At 40.5% G+C, this 20,959-nt stretch overlaps 1 protein-coding gene across 6 annotated transcripts in view; it reads right to left on the reverse strand.

The window, feature by feature from the left end:
• Positions 1-20,959, reverse strand: part of REPS2 (RALBP1 associated Eps domain containing 2) — a 193,506-nt gene that overhangs the window by 122,270 nt on the left and 50,277 nt on the right. For 5 of the 6 annotated variants that reach the window (XM_036305531.1, XM_036305528.1, XM_036305530.1 and 2 more), the window contains exons 2-4: positions 14,238-14,361; positions 9,291-9,439; positions 5,420-5,546 (exon numbers count right to left, since the gene is read on the reverse strand). In XM_036305531.1, coding sequence (XP_036161424.1) covers positions 5,420-5,546; positions 9,291-9,439; positions 14,238-14,361 — 400 coding nt within the window. The remainder of the gene's footprint in view (positions 1-5,419; positions 5,547-9,290; positions 9,440-14,237; positions 14,362-20,959) is intronic. The other variant, XM_036305527.1, reaches the window with a different exon arrangement.

The raw sequence follows: 20,959 nt of genomic DNA on the forward strand, positions 1-20,959 counted from the left end.
TTATTTCCAGAACACTTAATGACCTTGCCAATAGGGCAGAAAAACAGTTAAACATAACCAGGTAGTATGCAGCTCTAATAGAAAAGAGAAATTATCACCCAAGATGAAACCATTTCTGATATGTGTGGGTTAACAGTTCAAGCTTTTGGAAGTATGTAAAGAAGTAAAATGCTTTCTTTCTGTAGTTTCCTTATAAGTAAAATTAGGCAGAGAGAGCAGAGCAGCGTATTAGTGCAGCACCTTTAGCACAGTGTGATCTTTTTAAAACAAAGAAGGTATAATAACAGCACATCAAGAATAACAAACAACTCCTCGGCTCACATCTGCTTATTGTGTTTCATCCAAGAAACTGGAACACAAGATTATAACAAAATAAAACACATTAACATATCAAAATCATTGCCTAGCAAATCATTTAGTGTATTTTCAGACTCTACTAAGAATTATTAAAAATATAAAAATTGCAAAAGAAACATAAACAGGAAGCACATAATCCAGATCTTAAAAATAAATCTCAGCTGGTAGACAGGTGTTGAGAAATATTTTTAAGATCATTTCACTTTGATGAAACACCAAATTAAACTCTTAATGCCAGAAGGTTTGGATGACAGTAAACTGTATCATAATCGGGATACTAATGGTCATAAGCTTTCCCTGGGAAGTTGATCCTACATGGTTCTGGTTCCCCTCAGAAAGAGGGAGCTTCTATTGCCTAGGAGGGAACCGTTTGGGGGAGGACATCTGGCCCATAACTCCAGTCCTTTACCTACATGGACCTTTTTCCCTTGGAAGAGACAGACCTAGCTCATCAATAAGCTGAATGAAGACTAAGGCACATGGAGGATCATTTTTGGAGAGCCTAGAGGGCAGATTTTCTCTTCCTACTCCTGTGGGAAGCCCGGATTAGCCACAACTGCCTGTGACTAGAAAGATGTCTGAAGCCCATGCAGTCACAAATCTAAGACTCATGCTCTGATCAGTTCTATCAGCACCACAGCTGATATTCAGGCCATAATTGGTCTGATTGCTGTCTCATTCCACAACTGGATCTGAATTCTACTCTCCTTCCTCCCAAATAAAACACAAGACATGGAACTCAATGCAAAATACATATATAATATATTAATTCTTAGATCCCCTTACAAGAGGTTTAATGAGGAACTAGAAGTTCCATTTTTCTCCAAGAATCGGAATATAAAACAAACCCTAAAGATCTCATCAATCGGAGATTCACTGTCAAACTAGAACAGTACATGTTAAACTAGAAGTGACATTAGTAACTTCACAATAAAGACCCTACATCTGCAGTCAACCCAATGAATGGTGACCTGGAGGTGACTTTCAAGAATACTTAAGAATTTCACAAATAAAACGAATACCAGATTCTGAAAAACACAAAAGAAAATACTAGGGAACATTTGAGCACCTACAGTGTGCCAGAAACTGGTAGGCACAGATGTTTACATTTCTCATTTGATCCACAAAGCAAACCTCTGAGGCAGAGATTATTCTATTTCACAGATAAAGGAAACTGAAGCCCAGAAAAGTGAAATACCCATAGTCACATAGGCTGGAAATGGACAGAAATGAGAACTGTAGGCCCACCAAGTCTACTTTTAGGGCCAGGAAACAAACATCACAGCTCATGCTCGTAAGTGAGTAAATACCTAGAATTAATACATCAGAATAATATGTATAAATAAAAGCAGAACAGACATATTGATTTTGAGATAACACATTAGACATCAGAAGAAACAAGTGAAAGAGTTGAAAGTAGTTGCCTCTGGAGATCAGAAACAAGTTCAGTGGGAAGAATAGTTGTATTTACTATAGGCATGTAAATATTATTTAACTATATACATGTATTACTATGATTTAAACATCATTTTTACAATATGGATAGCATTATATGCCTCTGAGGGTTGTGGTAAGAAGAATAGAATGCACATAAAGACCTCGGCATGATGCCTGGCACATAAGTCTTACGCAATGAACATTAGCTACAGCTATATCCAGCAAGTGAAACTAACAGGAGCCCAGGAGAGAAGCTGAAGAGGGGCTCTGAATTCCAGACTGGTCTGATGATGCTCATTCTGATTTAAAGCATACTCAATACATGTCCCACCAGCCAGGAATCATGGCAGAATATTGAACAGGGAAATGACCCCAGAAAATGTATTACAAGAAAATTATGCCAGTAGCAAAACTCCTTTCTGAAAAGGTGGAAACTAAAAATAACTCTGGCCGAAACCGGTTTGGCTCAGTGGATAGAGCGTCGGCCTGCGGACTGAAGGGTCCTGGGTTCAATTCCAGTCAAGGGCATGTACCTGGGTTGCGGGCACATCCCCAGTAGGAGATGTGCAGGAGGCAGCTGATCGATGTTTCTCTCTCATCAATGTTTCTAACTCTCTCTCTCTCTTCCTCTCTGTAAAAAATCAATAAAATATATTTTTAAAAAGAAAAATAAATAAATAAATAAAAATAACTCTGGATGCTTAGTACCAGAGTCGCTAAGGTTTAACAGGTATTAGATATGCTACTGTCCAGACCAGCGGTTGCCAGCTGGTGGTCTGCGAGGTCTGAAAGGTTGGCGGCCGCTGGTAGACCAAAGGTAAGATGGAGTACAAAAATAGGAAAGAGAATCCCGAGTCCATCAAATGGGTTGGAGAAATTGAGTTCTGAAAACGTGGGGAGAGAGAGAAGGAAGACATGTGATCTTCTCTTATTTCTTGACATAAAGATATGTAACAAAAAAAAGGAAGCAAATAAGTAAAGAAAATCCTTTGGGGGGAAATCCACCAACACTATAAAAACAGGAATTAACAAGCTTTGATGTGAATAGTATCAATTAGAAGCAAAAATCACAAGATGGACCCAAGTTGCAGATAGAAAAATTCTCCCTTCCTTTGACTTACGTAGATGAGGAAGTCTAAATAGAAATACCTGTAAACATTTTATTTATGAATGACCTTGTTCCTAGCTACAGGAACCTAACAGCCTCCTAATTGGTGGCTAGACCCAGGAAACTCAACTCCTTGAGAAACAGGAGACTGTTCACTCAGATTCCTCTTTATGGGTAAGCTGCACAAAGAATAACCCTCTAGAAGAGCAGCTCATCAGTCCAAGGATCATAATGTAGGAGAAAAACCAGGAAGGGATAACAGAAACTTAGAAAAAATGTTTCAAGAATAAAGGGAATGACCACAAAAATATGTACTTCACATCTAACAGAATGACTAAAATTAAAAACACTGAAGAAAAAGAAACCACTGAGAATACCAATTGCTTTCAAGGAACTCTCTCATACACTGCCAGTGGGATGTATACAACCACTTTGGAAAACTCTTTGGTACTTTCTCATAGATCTACCCTAAGTCTAGCAATTCTACTCCTAGGTGTCAGGGAAATTACAACATATGTCACACTCATATTCATAACAACCAAACACTGGAAACAACCCAAATGTCCATCAACAGGACAATGGCTCATCAACCTGTGATCCATTCATGTGATGGAACACTACTGAGTAATAAATAGGAACAAGCTACTGATATACACAATATGGATGAATCTCAACCACTATGCTGAGGGAAAGACTGCAGACAAACAAGAGTACAGTCATTAAATATGATTATGTTTATATGAAGTTCTAGAAAAGACAAAACTAATCTATGGTGATAAAAATCAGAACAGTGCTTGCACTAGGGAACAGAGGGTGACTGGAAAGGGGCATCTCTGAGGTGATGGAAATGTTCTATTCTTGATCCAAACGGTGGTTACATGGGTATATCCATTTGTTAAAACTCAAACTGAGTATTTTAAATGTGTGAATTTTATCATATGTAATTTTTACCTCACTCTTTTTAAAAATATGTTTTTAAAAAGCATAAAGGCATGAACAACCTTGACAGAGGCTCCTAAGAGTCAAGAAAGATGGAGAGAAGGATGTTATCTCCTTGCCATTGGAGGAACGGAAGCCCAATTTGAATGGGATGAGGAGAGAATGGGCCATGAAATAAAGCGAGTACAGACAAGGTTTTTAAGGAATATCAAAAAAGATAGGGTGGAACGTGGTGATACACTGAACAAAAATGACTCACCTGCGAAATGAAGATCAAAAATCAGGCACCATGCTAGGCACAGGACTCCAACTTCCAAGCCCAAATAAGATTAGGAATTTTTAAAAACCCACTTCTAAAAACAGGGAAATCAGGCAGGAGGGGGACTGGACTGTAAGAAGAAAATGAATTCTCAACCCTATTTTGTTGCAGACATCAGTAGGACATTCGAGTTCCAGGAGAGTGATTTCCTGTTACAATATCATCTTGCATTTGCAAAGGACTTAATTTCTAATCAGATTTTATACTCACGTTCTCACTAAACCTTACAATACCCCAACAGGATACTCCACTTTAAAAGAAAAGAAGCCGTGCTTCAGAGCAGTTAAATGGCTTGCCCAAGGTCACATAGCTAGTCACATAAACCCACACCTTCTGATTCCAATCAAAAAATTTTTCCATTATGCTATACCTGCTTCTTTCTGCAAGATTACAGCCTCTCTCTAGTCCAGGCTAGCACACATTTTATATCTGTATCCCTCTAGAAGTCACCACTATTTTCAATGCAGCAAAAGCCTGCAGAAACTGGGTCATTATCAGCCATAGTCCACAAAATAAAAAGGGGGATTATGGGTATCCAATTCTAGAATACCTTTAATTGGTCATATCTTAAACTAGGAGTCTGAGCCCCAGGAGGACAAGCTGCTGCAGTGAATTTATGGAGTTTTAGCACTGCGCCTAGGCAGCCAACTCTGCAAGTCATCCTTAGAACCAACTAACGGATTTTACCAATAGCATGGCCAGCACAGCCTGAATGTGAGCAAGCAGGCAACCCCACCATGGACACTCTACATACTTCTCAGCAAAATGCTTTCCCTATCATTTCCTTTATTCTTACTCCCAAACACAAGAGCTAAATAATTCCATTTATGTGATCAGTCTTTAACAGTTGAATCAACTCTTTTGCATTTGCAGTGTTATATTTTTAAGTCATTCCATAAAAGCAGTTCTTATATAAATATGTTTGGTATGTTTGCAGGAAAGAATAACATTTCCAAAACAACACAACCCCTTAATATGCCACTTTCCTGTATGATGAAATCTGTATATGAGAGATTAAATCATCTCACTCGTTGTTTACAAGTCTAAAGTTTGTAGGATGGGAGACAAGGCATTACTAAGATATATTTCATTTTATTTTTTTAAACCTTGCTTGAGAGGATAAAATTAAATTGAGCCATGTTTCCAAAGACAGAGGTAATTAAGTCCGGAGATTCAGCAGCTGGCAGCATTGCTGCCTGATAGATTAAGGAGTCTCCAAGACCTTGCCTGGGACAGCTGGCCTGCAGATTGCCTCTTACCTGGATGCATCTGCTCCGTGCTGCTCCGCAGTTTGCTGTAGCCATGGCTCAAGGGCACCCTCTGGTAATGAGGCGGAGAAGAAGGAGGGGAGGCGAGGGGTGACATCGTAGGAGACTGTGTTTCCTGCTTCAAAGAATCAGAGCAGAGTTCAGAAGCAATCACTGGAGAAGCCTGGCACTCTGAGCTGCAGTTATGAAGCATAACACAGCTCTACTGCTGGTGAGCCAGTTGATTTAACAAATGGAGGAAATGTTTTCTCAAAAATTCGGCTGGGTTAAAAATCAGTGTCTGAGGATTCAAAAGTCTCCCAGAGAATAAAGTCTCACCAGTACTCAGGTACCTAAATTATTAAAACAAGCTGGGAACACTTTCAGTTATTCCAATAATATTTTCCTTTGGAAAATAAAAGACACTGATCATCACAAGAAATAACATTCATACTCCCCAATTTTGACCTCTTCGTAGATAGATTCAATTTTCATTCATTAATAAAGGCCCTTTCTTTCTGGATTTACACTCATCAAGTCTTCCAGCAAATGTGGATATTAAAATATTTTAAATGCTTAATGCTAAATATTCTTAGAGTTTACTATGCCAAGTAAAATAGCAGGTTTGCTGTTTGTTTGTTTTTTTTACATCGAGAGATTACAAAATAGTTAATTATGGGTGAACCACTCCAACTAGCCCACTCGTAAACACTAGGATGGAGCCTTAAACATGTTACAATTAGAATCTCAATTCAAATGTGAACCTGACGTTGGACCCTAGACAAGAAAATCAACCTTACTCTGATACTGGGTTTCCTCCTCTGTATTTTTTTAATGCTAACAGAGTGGTAATTTCAGAGTGCCCAAGTATCAAAGAAACAGTAATTTTTATCAACACAGGCACTATATAGTTGCTATTAGTCTAAAAAATTCAATCTGAGATACTGATTAATACTTTTCTTCAAGAAAAATAAAAGAATATTTGCTTTGAACTGTGAGCAGATTGGGTGGGCCTAGCACAGTGATGGCGAACCTTTTGAGCTCAGCGTGTCAGCATTTTGAAAAACCCTAACTTAACTCTGGTGCCGTGTCACATATAGAAATTTTTTGATATTTGCAACTATAGTAAAACAAAGATTTATATTTTTTATATTTATTTTATATATTTAAATGCCATTTAACAATGAAAAATCAACCAAAAAAATGAGTTCGCGTGTCATAGGTTCGCCATCACTGGCCTAGCATAAACCCAGCCAAAAGGATGTGTCCTTACTCACACAGCCAGGGGATGGGTCCAGAAAGTTCCCAGGGCACCAACCATCCTGGAGTAGTGAACCCTCATTCCTCTCCAAATGCTGATAGGCAAGCATGCCAAAGAGTGGTAACTGAAGATCCCTATGCTCCTTTATATATATATATCCTTGAAGAACATGCTACACCTCACTTAAATATAAAACTACTGGTGTTCTGGTGCACAGATTCATGCACATTGAAAGGATATTAATTAGAAGAAATATTTTAATATCGCTATGCGCCCTTTCTCTATAATAGAAGTGTCAACCAAATTCACAATCAACAATGATAGGTTGAAACATGAGCGTGCAACTGGTGCCAGCGAGAGCTTTACATGTATCGCACATGTGTGAGTCAACTTAGCCATATATATATATGTAAAACTTGCTTAATTAGACCTGCTTTCTGATTTAGCTAAACTTTTTCCAGCCCAGTGAAGCACCCCAACTTCTCTTTCAGGTAATTGTCAGCAACACAGCAGTAAATATCAACACAAAGCAAATTATTAAAAATCACCCAGGGAGAACAAAGGATAAGATATTTAACTACAGCAGTGTTTGACTCTATGCTGCGCAATGAGAAAACCTGAAGTCATTTTCAAGGTCCACCATTTCTTACTTCTTTTTAGTCGGGTCAAGTTTCTAAACTTTCTAAATCTCCGTTTTCCAGCTAATGAAAAGAAAATAGGATTCCATCGAGTCTCCTATCTACCTACTCCAGGACTTCTGTGAGGATCAAATGAGATGAGGCACGTGAAAATGCTTCACAAACATTTGGTTAAAGTGTAAAATGTTTGCACCTGGTTATAAAACAAGTCGTGTTCCTGTACTGAAGAAACTGTAAGGAGGCTAGTCGTTGCTAGGGAGAGGAAGCCGGGCATTGCTACATGATGTCATTACCCGGCACCCACAGCCAACATTTCTGGGATGGGCTGAGCTGTGGGCCGCATTTTGCGCCATGGGGTCTTGGCAGCACTGGCTGCGATGTGGTGGGCTGTCGCCCCAGAGTGGTGGTGAGGCCTGTGTCCCACTCGGGGAAAGCCAAGTGTTGGTTTGTTGGCGCCAAGTCTGTGGTGCCATTTATTTTTAAATGGCCAGTGCACACCATGGAAGCTCCTGCATTGAGCTTCTGCCCCCTAGTGGTCAGTGCACATCATAGCTACCAGTCAGATGGTCGGACGGACACTTAGGCTTTTATATATATAGATAAGTATAAAACTTCTGCAGTAAGACCTCAGATATCCAGCATTATTAAGGTGAGCCATATAAATTAGTTCTCCAACTTTAATTTTACTGCATTTTAAAATCATTTTTGCCCTGGCCAGTTTTGCTCAGTGGCTAGAGCATCATCCAGCAGACTGAAGGGTCCCAGGTTTGATTCATCAAGGGCATGTACCTTAATTGCAGGTTTAATTCCTGTCCCTGGTTAGGGCTCATGTGGGAGGCAACCAATCAATGTGTCTCTCTCACATTGATGTTTCTCTCTGTGTGTCTCTCCCCCTCCCTTCCATCCTCTCTTAAAAAAATCAATGGGAGAATATCCTCAGGCGAGGTTTACCAAAAAAAATATACAAACAGACCATCAAACTTCAGAGGGAAGGTAGGGGAGGGTGGGGGGAAGGGGAGAGATCAACCAAAGGACTTGTATACATGCATATAAGCCTAACCAATGGACACAGACACCCCCCCCCATATAAATATATATATATATATATATATATATATATATATATATATATATATATATATTTCATCTTCCTAAAAATATAACAAATTTCTTTGCCTTATAGAAGATATTATATTGAATATAATTTACTTGTCTGCATGATTCAATATCTTTAGTAAAAGTATGAGCAGTACCTTGATGACTTCAGGGTTTACTAATGTGTTAAGACCATTTACCTCTTTTTGATGGGCTCACTCTTCTGGCATTTTATACTTTTGCCCCTACCAATCATCATCTGACTATTATAATTAGTGGTCTAATTTTAAAAGCCCATCCTCCCTATTCTTATTCCTAACTTGCTAATGTGCAATGACAGTAGTTCCCAAGATACATTCCAAGCATGCTCCCAAAAAAAGATGCCCTGGTGAAAGAAGTTTAGTAAATACAGATCTCCGGGTGCCTTTATTGCAGGACTTCTCAGGGCATTTAATGTGCTAATGTGCACTATGAATCTCCAAGACTAAGGATTTAGTCTTCCCCCCAGAATAGGATACGAAGCAGCATTCTCCAAACATATCTAGCCAGAGAAACCTTTCCACCAGACTTTCTTGGAAAACTCCTAAAAGTTGCATTTCAAAAAACTCATTTGGAAGTAGATTAATCAAATGAGTGCGCTAAATCGGTGGCCTTACTTTGGACACAATTCTACATTAATGTTGGCTCTAAAGGCCCCATGGGTGGCTCATGATAATTCCTATGCATTGGCCTCTATTTCTTGATACAAGGAAATTTCATTGGCTCACTTCCAAGTCTGTAATTGTAACCCAGATGGTGAGATTTGCTGGAAGCTTGACAGCAGATAAGAGGCACTGCTACGTGAGGTTTCATGGTCAGTCAAATGGACATGCCTGATCAGATTGTTTACCTGTTTATCCTCATCATCCATTCTTTTGAAGGTATTTTTTTCCGAGATTAAATATGGAATTTGAGTCTTAGTTCCATGCAGCTCAGCCGAGTTCCCAAATCGTATGTCACTGTCCGTCTTTGACATCATAAATCGAGGCAGCGGCAATTCTTTAGGACCAGAATCAGAGAAGCTCAAGTGAGACTTTATTTTAGAACTGAGGAAAGGGAACTCACTCTCCAAAAGATGAATCACTTTTGAGGAAAATTTCCAGAACACTAAATATAGATTAAATTTTGATTTTGACACAATAAGGACTCCTATAATAGTGTCAAGATAGAAAAATGCTACCAGTTTTACCAAAGTATTTTGGCTTAACATTTTTAAATGCCCTCAAGTCTTCGTAGACCTAATTCAGGGTTTGGACTCATCTCCCACTTCAGCCTTTATTTCAGCACCAAGAAAAAAGGATGTGATATTATATAAATAAGTGACAAATGGTAGCAGGCAAAAATTATATAGCACTTATTATATGCCAGACACTGTATTAAGATGTGCAAATATTAGCTCATTTAATCCTCACAACAACTCAATAAGGTAAGACTATCATTAGCCTTCACTTACAGATGTGGAAATAGACATCAATCATTTGAAGTGCTAACTAACATCCCCATGACCACACAGCTCATCTGTGGCAGAGCTGGCTCTTTACTAGTGCCCAGTGCTGCTGCCCTACAGAACAGTTACTTATCCTATGTTATTCCTTAATGAACTTTCACATTCAATCTCCAGTTGTCTTTTCATAATGGAATAAGGAAAATGGTATCAAGTTAAAGCAATTAGCCCAATGTTCAGCCAGATCCTACTGTCAAAACCATTAGCCACACTCACAATGCTACAAAGAACTGAAATGTAACTGATATATTTACTTATCTTTCAAATCTGACAAAACTATTCTGAAAACAGAAATAATGCTTTGGCACATTTCTAGTTCTCAGCACAGCAAATTACACAACACAAACAACTCCAAAAATGGGGATAATATTGTGAATTACGCATAATGATTTGCATCTGTATCTACTGTTCAGGATAATACTCAGTGTGCCTTTGCGCTTCTATCAGTTCGCTATTCCAAAAACACAGCTGCACTTCCAATGATTGATGCTGTGCTAAAGCCAGAAAACATCTTAGCAACAGCAAGCAAGTATCCTAGTTCCCCAGGCAAAGAAGGTCCCTGGTTCTCTAATATCCACATCATGTTTATTTTTAGTTGCTATGTCCACATTTAATTCAAAGAAGTAGGCAATATGACAAATCCCTGTGTGATCAATCAGCCAAGGGCCCAAGAGACTTAAATAGGATAACCAATCTGGAAAATTAAACCAAGACTCTCCTAAAGAGAGGATGGCTGCCATTTTTATTTTTATTTTTTTACTGTTTTAATGTTTCCCAACTTCAGCAGCTCTCCAGCACTCAAAGCAGGAATGGACGTCATAAGAGAAAAGTAAATCAAATATAAGCTAATCCTATGGTGTCTTCTCAGAAAGGTATTTGTTTCAGCTCAGTCTGCAAAAAAGGATCTGAAAAGATGGAACAAGATCAAATAAATAATTTGTACTCTGATCTGCCGAAGAGAGGATGATACTACTTCTGAGTACTTGAGGGGGGAAAAGAAGTAAATGGTCCAGCATTTGCAAGCTCCCTGACCAGTATTTTACTGGTGTTCAACAGATAACCCTGGCTGTTTAACCCAGCTCTGACTAAGGTGAGGCAAGAGAAGCCTAGTGCCAATATTTAAGGATGCACTCACTCTCAGGGACATGTAAATGCAGAGTCGACACTTGCAGGGCCCTGAGAGTGAGTGCCCCCTTAAATTATGCACCCTAGGTACCTCTTGCCTCACCCCAGTTCAGGCCCAGGTATAACCAAATACTCATAGCTGAAGCAAAGCTCTTGAAAATGCTCCACTTGGCTTTCATTAGAAGGCACTCTCGACACTGGCTGCACATGAGTCACCTGGGGAGCTCTTAAAAACCCCAATGTTTATCCCAGCAGGCATGAATCAGTGGTTGAGTGTCAACCTATGAACCAGGAGGTCACAGGTTCAAGTCCTGGTCAGGGCACCTGCCCAGGTTATGGACTCTATCCCCAGTTGGGGGCATGCAAGAGGCAGTCGATCTATGTTTCTCTCTTGTCAATATTTCTATCACTCTCTCACTCTCTCTTCCTCTCTCTCTAAAATCAATAAAAACATCTTTTTTTAAAAAAATCCCAATGTTCAGGCCACATCTCAGGCTAAATAGATTAGAATGTCTAGGGGTGATCTCTGTTTTTTATTTTGCATTTAAAGCTCTGTAGGTCAGAGGTAAAAGGCATCAGGACTTACAAAACACAACTGAGAAAGGCTTATATTTGTGAAAAGTGTTAATTAGGATACCAGGCAATCCTCCTCCCACCCCCTCGGAAACTGAACTGTAGATTTGGGCACAAAGCAGGTAGAAGATTTCAGTCTTACTTAAAATAAGCAACAAAGGTGTCTGAACTTCATTCTTGTATACAACAAAGCAATTCTAACTTCTCCGAAAGATAAAGTTGGAAGATGCTACAATAAAGCTTAATGCCCATTTACAATGGAACGGAAACTATCAGTGCCTACCACAAATCCACCGTGATGTAAGTTTAACTATAAGTGACTAACAGCAGAGACTGCTATGTCTCAGAGCAATAAACACTAAACGAGCCACTGAAATTATGCTCCATCAAGAAATTTGTTTCAAGGAACCAAATTATGTAATACCAACGGATGCCTTTTGGGCCAGATTTGTTCCCCCATTTGGATAACATTCCATGATTACAGATTACAGTCAGCACTTACCAAACAGAAAGAATAATCAAGAAGAAGCTGTAGGGAGCTGATATAGGGTTAAGCCTCGAACTGACCTGTGGGCAAAGTCACAAACAATTCCCAGTTTAGAGGGCACAGTCCTCTTAGCATAATTAGGCTTGACCTTGTGACACTCCCTAGATCTTATCTGGGAAGCTGATGGGCTGAGGAAGTGCCGGAAGTATAACCATGGTGTAAATAAGTGAAACTCACAAGAACAAAAACAAGTGAAACTCACAAGAACAGTGTACACAAGTGAAACTCACAAGAACAGTGTAACTTTGGAAACCACTACCTTGTTTACCTCTCACTATAAAATAAAGGCTCAGCTTGCCTTGGGCTCTCTCTCTCTGAGGCCTCAGCCAGGCACAGGGACGATCCACGGAGACTAAGGAAAGCTAGAGAGTTCTGAATGCTGTCTCCATGTAAAACATTCTTCGCTGACTCCATCCACACCTTTGGGAACCCCTGGACCCGCTGGGGCTGGACCCCAGCAAGAAGCTACTTTGCATAACAATGAAGAGCATGGGAACTGGAGGCTGAGCTCCTGGCTCCAACTCTACTAGCCTTGCATCCTTAGGCAAGTTACTCAACTGCCCTAAACTTCAATTTCCACATCTGTAAGATAGGGATAATAACAGTCCCATAATAAAGACCACCAGTGTTCAGCCACTTCTCTCTTTGCAGGCACATGAGAAAATTACATCCCCTCCAGTCTGCTTTGCAGTTCAATGAATCATGTGACAAGTTCTGGCCAATGCACTGTGAGTGGCAGTAACATGAGTCACATCCAGGCATTTAACTGCTAGGGTGAGAAACTATTTCTCTGTTCTGGCAATTATGGGAACAGGTGCTGTGCTGGAGGTGCCAAAAGAAAAAGCAGCCAGGATAACAGAGCCACCACATGGAGGGCAGCTGCCCTAGACTTCACCCCGACCCACTGCAAAGCAGGAAGCAAACCTTTGTTTTGTTATGACACTGAGATTTCAGTGGTGTCTCTTATCACAGCTTATCCTAGGCAACACAAACTGATACAAATACTGAATGTAGGACTTGTGAAGACTAAATGAGATAGTGCCTGCCATACACTAAACTTTTGATAAAGATGAGCAGAATGATCACAGTCCTCTGATGGTTAGGTAAAAGGGCTGTGTTTCCCCAAGCTATGAGAATCTTCTCAGCTATTTGGAGTTGTCCTACAAGGTTACCATGGACTAACCATAAATCCTGAACCCTCTTCGAGGTCTACCAGGGCAGCTGTAAACAGCTGATTGGGTTTCATCTCAATATGAGGAAAAGGAAAAAGTTCCTGCATGCTGTGTGGACATATGAAAGTCATTTGTATAAGAGCGAATTAACAGGGGACCTCAGCACATCCCTTGAGTAGTCACCTTCTTCATACAGATTTGTAAAACCAATACTGGGGCAGTATAAATGATGACAAGAGTCTGGAGCTTTGCTTTTTGTTCAAGTTGTGGAAAGTGCTCAAGTATACAGTGGGTTGGGAGCAGGGATGGCAAGATAAGAAAATGTTAAATCAAAACTTTGAGAAGATAATTTCATTCTGCCAAAATTGGTACCCCCAGAGTACTTACTAATCATCAGGATGGTGCTTCAAGAATTGGGGAATTAAAGGATGATCAGAGCTGATATGACTGACAGGGACAAGAGAGAGAATGAGGGCAGTTCTACCCAGACTCTCCCACTTACTCAACCCCTTGTCCTGAACAAAGCCTTAAATGACAGTATAAATTCCTCAAGTGGAAAATTAAACTGAATGCTATTCTTTTGCCACGGCTCTGGAATTCCTGTCCCAATCTCTTCCTGCTAAAGAACAAAATCTATTTTAATGGCAAGTCAGTTAAAAGGAAGTAATCTCAGGTTGCTCTCTGAATTTTTCCCACTTAAAAAAAAGAAACTAAGATACTTGCTGAGTTTTCTTATTTTAGTTTACAGGAGAGTTGAATAAAGCCAGGAGAAATTCCACAAATGCTTATAGAATAGGCTTTAAACCCACTACAAATGGTTCTCAGAAATAAGAAACAGGTCATGGGTAATAAAATGTATAACTGGGAGCTACTTACCACATTTAATACTCTCTATCCGCACAGGGAGGCCAGATTGTGCTGCAGCAATTAATTTCAAGGCAATGTAAAACTGAGTTGGACCAAAATAACCAACGCGCTTGGCACCACACAGTTCTGTGATCTGAAAACAGACAAGAAAAGTGATGCTGAAAAACCCCATTTCATAACAGGAAAATGAGACAAGATATATTATGAAATCTCAAGGATTTCACAGTTTCGCTAACCACAAGTCCCTGGAGAACCTATGTGTACACACCGGTTTCTTTTTCTTCCAGTTTACAGGGAGGTATTCAATTCAGATAATTAAATTCTACCTACTCATGATGTTTCAGGACTGATTATTCCTCCTCTTTCAACAATAAAATTAAAGGTAACAAAGGATGGCTATTATTCTTCTTACAAAAGAGAGTGACTTTTTCAGGGGGTGGATTCTGATGTATAAAATCTAGAAAGTCAGTGGGGGGCAAAAAGAGAACAGATTAGTCATTTCTACTACCTGTGGATGATCCTAGTTGATCGAAATTAAAAGTGATTATTTTTTTAAGTTCTCAGGCAAATGATTTCCTAAGCATTAAAATTACATCTTGAGTGCTCATTTCAGAGGAACAAAATGGAAGTATTTTCAGGATATTGCACCCTAGCTGGTTTGGCTCAGTGGATAGAGCATCGGCCTATGGACTGAAGAGTCCCGGTTTCGATTCCAGTCAAGGGTACATGCCCGGGTTGTGGGCTTGATCCCCAGTAGGGGGCGTGCAGGAGGCAGCCAATCAATGATTCTCTCTCATCATTGATGTTTCTATCTCTCACTCCCTCTCCCTTCCTCTCTGAAATCAATAAAATCTATATTTTTAAAAAAGATATTGCAATCTTCCATTTGTAGACCTTAAACTAACACATATCCTATTGGTGGTTTAAAATAACTTAGATTCAATGACTTAAAGATACTCAAAAATTCAAATAATTGTAAGTGGGTGTGAAGAATTAAAAATTATCCCCCACTTCCTATGCCCCAGAGAAAAACACTATATGTTCTTCTAGAAATGTTTTTTATCTCTGATAATAAGAGGGCAATATGCTAATTAGACCAGATGTCTTCCAGACTACCTTCCGGACATCCTTCTTGACAAAGCCGGGCCCAGGAGTAGTCGCCCGCAGTCCCGGGCGCCTGCAGCTACAGCTGGCCCAGGAGAAGCCATCCGCGGTCCCGGGTGCCTGTGGCCGGCCAGAGGGAGGGAAGCCTGGGTCCTAGGTGTGGGGGCTGAGACAGAGGCAGTTAGGGGTGATCAGGCTGGCAGGGGAGCAGTTAGGGGCGATCAAGCAGGCAGGCAGAGTAGTTAGGGGCGATCAGGCAGGCAGGGGTTGTTAGGGGTGATCAGGCAGGCAGGCAGGGGGGTTAGGGGCAATCAGGCAGGTGAGCAGTTAGGAGCCAGAGGTCCTGGATTGGAGAGGGTGCAGGCCGGGCTGAGGACCCCCCTCCCCCGGTGCACGAAATTCACGCAAGGGCCTTGGCCCCAGCCCCCGCCTGCTGCCGCGGCCAGGGCCACGGTCCCCGCCCACTGTGGCTTTGTCCAGTGGTCTAATTAGCATATTACCCTTTTATTATTATAGATATATACTAGTATGATGCACACACCTGTTTTTTTCTTGTTGGTTATTCAATACTTCATACAAATAGAATACCACATACTATTTTGCACCATTTTTTCATTTAGCAATACTGTTTTCATGCCTCAAGACATCTCAGCCTGGATCCCCACCACCCTCAGGACAAAATCCTATCTCCTTAGTATGGCATTAAAGCCCCTTCACAGCCTGTCCCTGAGCAGGTTTTCTAGTTTCATCTCAGGACACACACACACATATACACACAGTTCTGTAGCTGCATTCAGCTTCTCCCACTGTCCAAACACATATTGCCCTTTCACATCTTTGTATCTAGTGCACATGCTATAGGAGATGGAAAACTAAAAAGCCTTAAAGCCCTGGTCTGTGTGGCTCAGTTGGTTGGAGTATCGACCCATACATCAAAAGGTGGTGGGTTCAATTCCCAGTCGGGACGAGTATGGGAAGCAACTGATCAATGTTTCTCTCTCTCTCTCTCTCTCTCTCTCTCTCTCTCTCTCTCTCTCTCTCTCTCATCCTCTCTCTCAAATCAATAAAAAATATCCTCAGGCCAAGCCAGGTGCGGTTCCACAGTTGAGTGTTGACCCAGGAACCAAGAGGTCACCAGTTTGATTCCTGATCAGGGCACATGCCCAGGTTGTGGGCTCAATCCCCAGTGCAGCGCATGTAGGAGACAACCAATCAATGATTCTCTCTCATCACTGATGTTTCTATCTCTCTTTCTTTCCCTCTCCCTTCTTCTCTGGAATCAATAAAAATATATTTTAAAAAAATATCCTCAGGTGAGTATTAAAAACTAAAATAAAATGAATAGCCATAAAGTCAGTGTTGGTTTTCAATGAAGAAACTAACTAGTTTTATGACTTTGGGAAAGTTAATTTAATCTGCCTGAAACCTAATTTCTTCATATGTAAAGTAGAAATATTCTTTCTCTCATAAGACTATTGGAAGGAAAAATAAATAAATAAATAAATAAATAAATAAATAAATAAACGAACCTAATACAATACTTAGCACTCTATCTATATATACAAAAGCCTAAGCAACCAAATGACCTGTCACTATGATGTGCACTGACCACCAGGGGGCAGACGCTCAATGCAGGAGCTTCCCCCTGGTGGTCAGTGCACTCCTACAGCCAATCTCCCATGGCCAGCCAACCTCCTGTGGTCCCTCTCCCTCCCCCCACCCCCGGCCAGCCAGCCCCCAATGGCCCTGATCCAAACCTCTCTTGGCCCCTCCCCCTGGCTGGCCAGCCCCGATGGCCCCAATTGTAACTTTCTGCGGCCAACCTCCCACAGCCCCTCCCCCCCCGGCCATCCTCCCATGGCCCCTATCAGCCCTGCTCGCCAGCCAGGCCGAGGGACCCCACCCATACACGAATTAATGCACCGGGCCTCTAGTATTCAATAATTGTTGGTTTCCATCCCATTCACCTGGAACTGGAACCTCTTCACTCCCTACTAGATTTAACTCCAATGCTACTTCTCTGTTCCTTCTTCCCAAGTCCCCAGGTATGGTTTATTTTCCAAGCGTATTCTCTGACTTTTCAAATGTCCAAAAACATCACTCACATGATACACTGTCTTAGACTTGCTTCCAAATAAAAGGAGAGAAGGAAGTAAGTGGGGAGTATGGGTGGAACAAGTCTGACCAAGAATTGAGAACTACTGAAATTAGATGATGGGTTCATGAGGGTTCATTCTCCTATTCTGTACTTTTTTTGTATACATTTGAAATTCTCCATATTCAAGCTTTTAATGTCTATTTAAACACATCACATTATATTACAATTATATGTTTATCTCTGCCTCCCATTAAAATGTTTTCTCTCTAAGGACAAGGGGTAAGTTCCATTTATCTCCAAGCACAAGGATAGGCACCCAGGATATAGTCAAAAAATTCTCAATCAAGTGAATAAAATAACCCTCAAAAATAAAAAGTAACTGAGTTGCTCTGGCAGGTTTGGCTCGGTGATTAGAGCATCGGCCCTTGGACCAAAGGGTCACAGGTTAGATTCCTAATCAGGGCACATGCCCAGATTGCTGTCTCAATGGGGGCATGCAAAAGGCAGCCAATCAATGTTTCACGCTCACATAAATGTTTCTCTCCCTCTCCCTTTCTCTCTCTAAAAATCAATTTAAAGGTCTTTTTTAAAAAGTAACTGAGTTTTACAATACAATCCCTTATTGTGAATAAATTATACATTTTCAGGTATAGGCTTGCCTGTACCTAGAGAAAACACCAGCTACATTAATGTAATTCCAACATCAATATAGTTATCTTGCAGAATAGTTCCTAATATTAAGAAATTGTAATCCTTGGTATGTGAACAACTTAACAACTTTAATTTAGTACTGTTAACTCTCAGTTATTCCTTTACCATAACTACCACATAGAACTGAAAAGCTCTTAAAGATAACTGAAATTGCTGCTAAACCACTTACTATGAATGGGACTTTGAGAGTAGCACCTGAATCTGACATTAATAAATCACCTTCTTTACACTGGAATCTGTCCTTTCATCCATATACCACTAGAATCACTGTTTTGTAGCCAACACAGAATAAGTGGAACTGTGATATGAAAGAACTAAGTGAAGTGAGCCCATAGGTCACTTAGTACACCAAACCTCCAGGAGACATGCCAGGAACATTCTGGAATATTTGAGCCACAAGGAAGATAAACTAATTATAAGCCTTTAGAACTTACATGTGGAACCTCGTAAATTGGATACTTCTCAATCCCAAAAGCAGGTTAATGTGGTAAGGGTATTTTCTTTGTTTGTTTATCAAGGTTCAAAATGTTCTAAGTCTAAATTCTCCGTGGAAAGGTTCTAAATTGTGGGTAGAAATATTTTGATGCAATCTAAAGAGAATAATGTGGTGCTTTATCCCAAATACTTGGTTAGCAGGACATATTTTATATAACTGCTCCTTCCAACAGTCCAAGTTGTCAAGCTTTTCTCAAAATAAAGAAAAACAATGAAAAGATTCCATGCCTCTTCTTTAGTCTAAACTCCAAACCTGTAACACTCAGCTGGATTCATCTTAGATTACACATTGTGCAAATTTCTAATACAGAAAAAGAACCTATGGACTGGTGTTTGTTTTCTCAGGTGGAAGGCAAGAAATGAAGAAAAAAGAAATGGATGAAATCAACTTCCTTAGAGCTTACAGATGTACAACTAAACTGTCAAGGTGCTGGATATGAATCAGAAAAATTCACCGACCATTTGAGAAGAACCTGGACAAAGTTCTGGAAGAAGATTGAAGGCCCCTAAAATAGCTTCCCTCCTACCTAATTCTGAAAGATTAAGTGACTGTGCTGAGTAATCAGTCCTCACCCATTCCAGTTTGCCTGAAATAATACTTTCTTTCCTAGCTGGAATGTAGTAAATTTTTAGAACGTTCAAAGGTTTGAATAAGCTTCTCTCTTTCAAGTATTTTTTAAAGACTTCCTTACAAAGATTTAAAATTTTAAAAAGACTTGGTGCGAGGGGCTGAAAAAATTCACCAGTGGACCCTCTTTTTTATTCTCTCTCCGCTGCAGCTAAGCCAGATTGTTTGCTCACACATCGACTGCTTCAAGTCCTCAACCTAAACCAGGGGTGGGCAAACTTTTTGACTCAAGGACCACAATGGGTTCTTAAACTGGACCGGAGGGCCGGAACAAAAGCATGGATGGAGTATTTGTGTGAACTAATATAAATTCAAAGTAAACATCATTACATAAAAGGGTACGGTCTTTTTTTTTTTTTTTTAGTTTTATTCATTTCAAACGGGCCGGATCCGGCCCGCGGGCCGTAGTTTGCCCACGGCTGACCTAGACTGTGAAACTTCACACACCATTCTACACATTCCCTCCATGATGTCTTATAACAACAAGAACATCCCCCAACTCAAACAGGCTTCCAGGGCTCCTTTTACCCTTTCCTATAAAACCCAGACTCCTGAACATGGCTTTTGAGGCCCTCCCATCTGGCCCAAACTACCTTTCCAACAACCCCATGTCTGTCTCCTCCCCACCCTGCATCTAAGGCTTCAGCCATTCCACATGCCAACCATCTCTCCACACAAGAGAGTCATTCAGGCCTCTGGGCACCTGGTGTGTCCCCTGCCTGGAAGCTGGATGTCTCCCAACTTCTTTACCAACCAGGCTCATCCTTCAAATCTTATCTTCGAAACCTTAGTCAATTCCATATGGCATGTCTTCTACATTCCCATAATCCTTTTCACTAGCTTTCTATCACATCACTAGCCTTGTAATATAGCAAAATCGGTATTTTGATCATTGTTTTCGCTGTACCCCATCTCCTTCCCATACCCCCCAAATGCCCAACACAAAGCAAGAGTATATTTTTATCATGTGTACCCCCCAAGACTCATACTTTATGGTACTTGCTATATATTCACTTGTTCAGTGAACTTTTGTCGAATTAATTATTTTTCACAGCCTGTAGTAGCAAAATTGTTCTTTCATCTTATAATTACTTTTACAAGTGGCTGCTAAATAGGCTTTAGTCATCTCACACTATATAGCCATAAGAGTTCCTGCAAGAATATAACAAAATATTAACTTCCTTGGTCCCTCCCTTCTCAGATAGGAGGGACTGGTTAGGGTCAAAGCATAAAAAGTAGGCCTCCACCATGCTTTATTCTGGCCCTCTGCCTCAGTTGCCCAGAACACCTCATTTGTGCTCCAACCACTCAGCACTCAAGAGATGCACAGCAGGCCTTCTTTCTCTGAACCTCCTTCTACTCGGCATACCCCCAGGGGATCTCAGCCCCCAAGTAGACACCCTCAGCAACAGAAATATAAAGGAGAATTTGAAATACATGCTTGCAAGTTGTACCTCAGCCTCTCAGGAAAGAGTTGAAGAGCCTCGTCAACTATCCTGGGTTTCCCTTTTCTGTTCATTTATAAGTTCTAAAAATCAAGAAGGACTTTCAGTTCAGAGGGACCTGGGTAAGCTACCCAAGAAAATATAACCCTCATATCCTATTTCCCAATATTAGGTACCGTAGTGTATGCCTAAGCCAAACCACTACACTGTTAAAGAGAAAGCAGACATTCAATGCTTAGGCATGATTCCA

This window comes from Myotis myotis, unplaced genomic scaffold, assembly GCF_014108235.1.
Source record: "Myotis myotis isolate mMyoMyo1 unplaced genomic scaffold, mMyoMyo1.p scaffold_m19_p_4, whole genome shotgun sequence".
NCBI lineage: Eukaryota > Metazoa > Chordata > Mammalia > Chiroptera > Vespertilionidae > Myotis > Myotis myotis.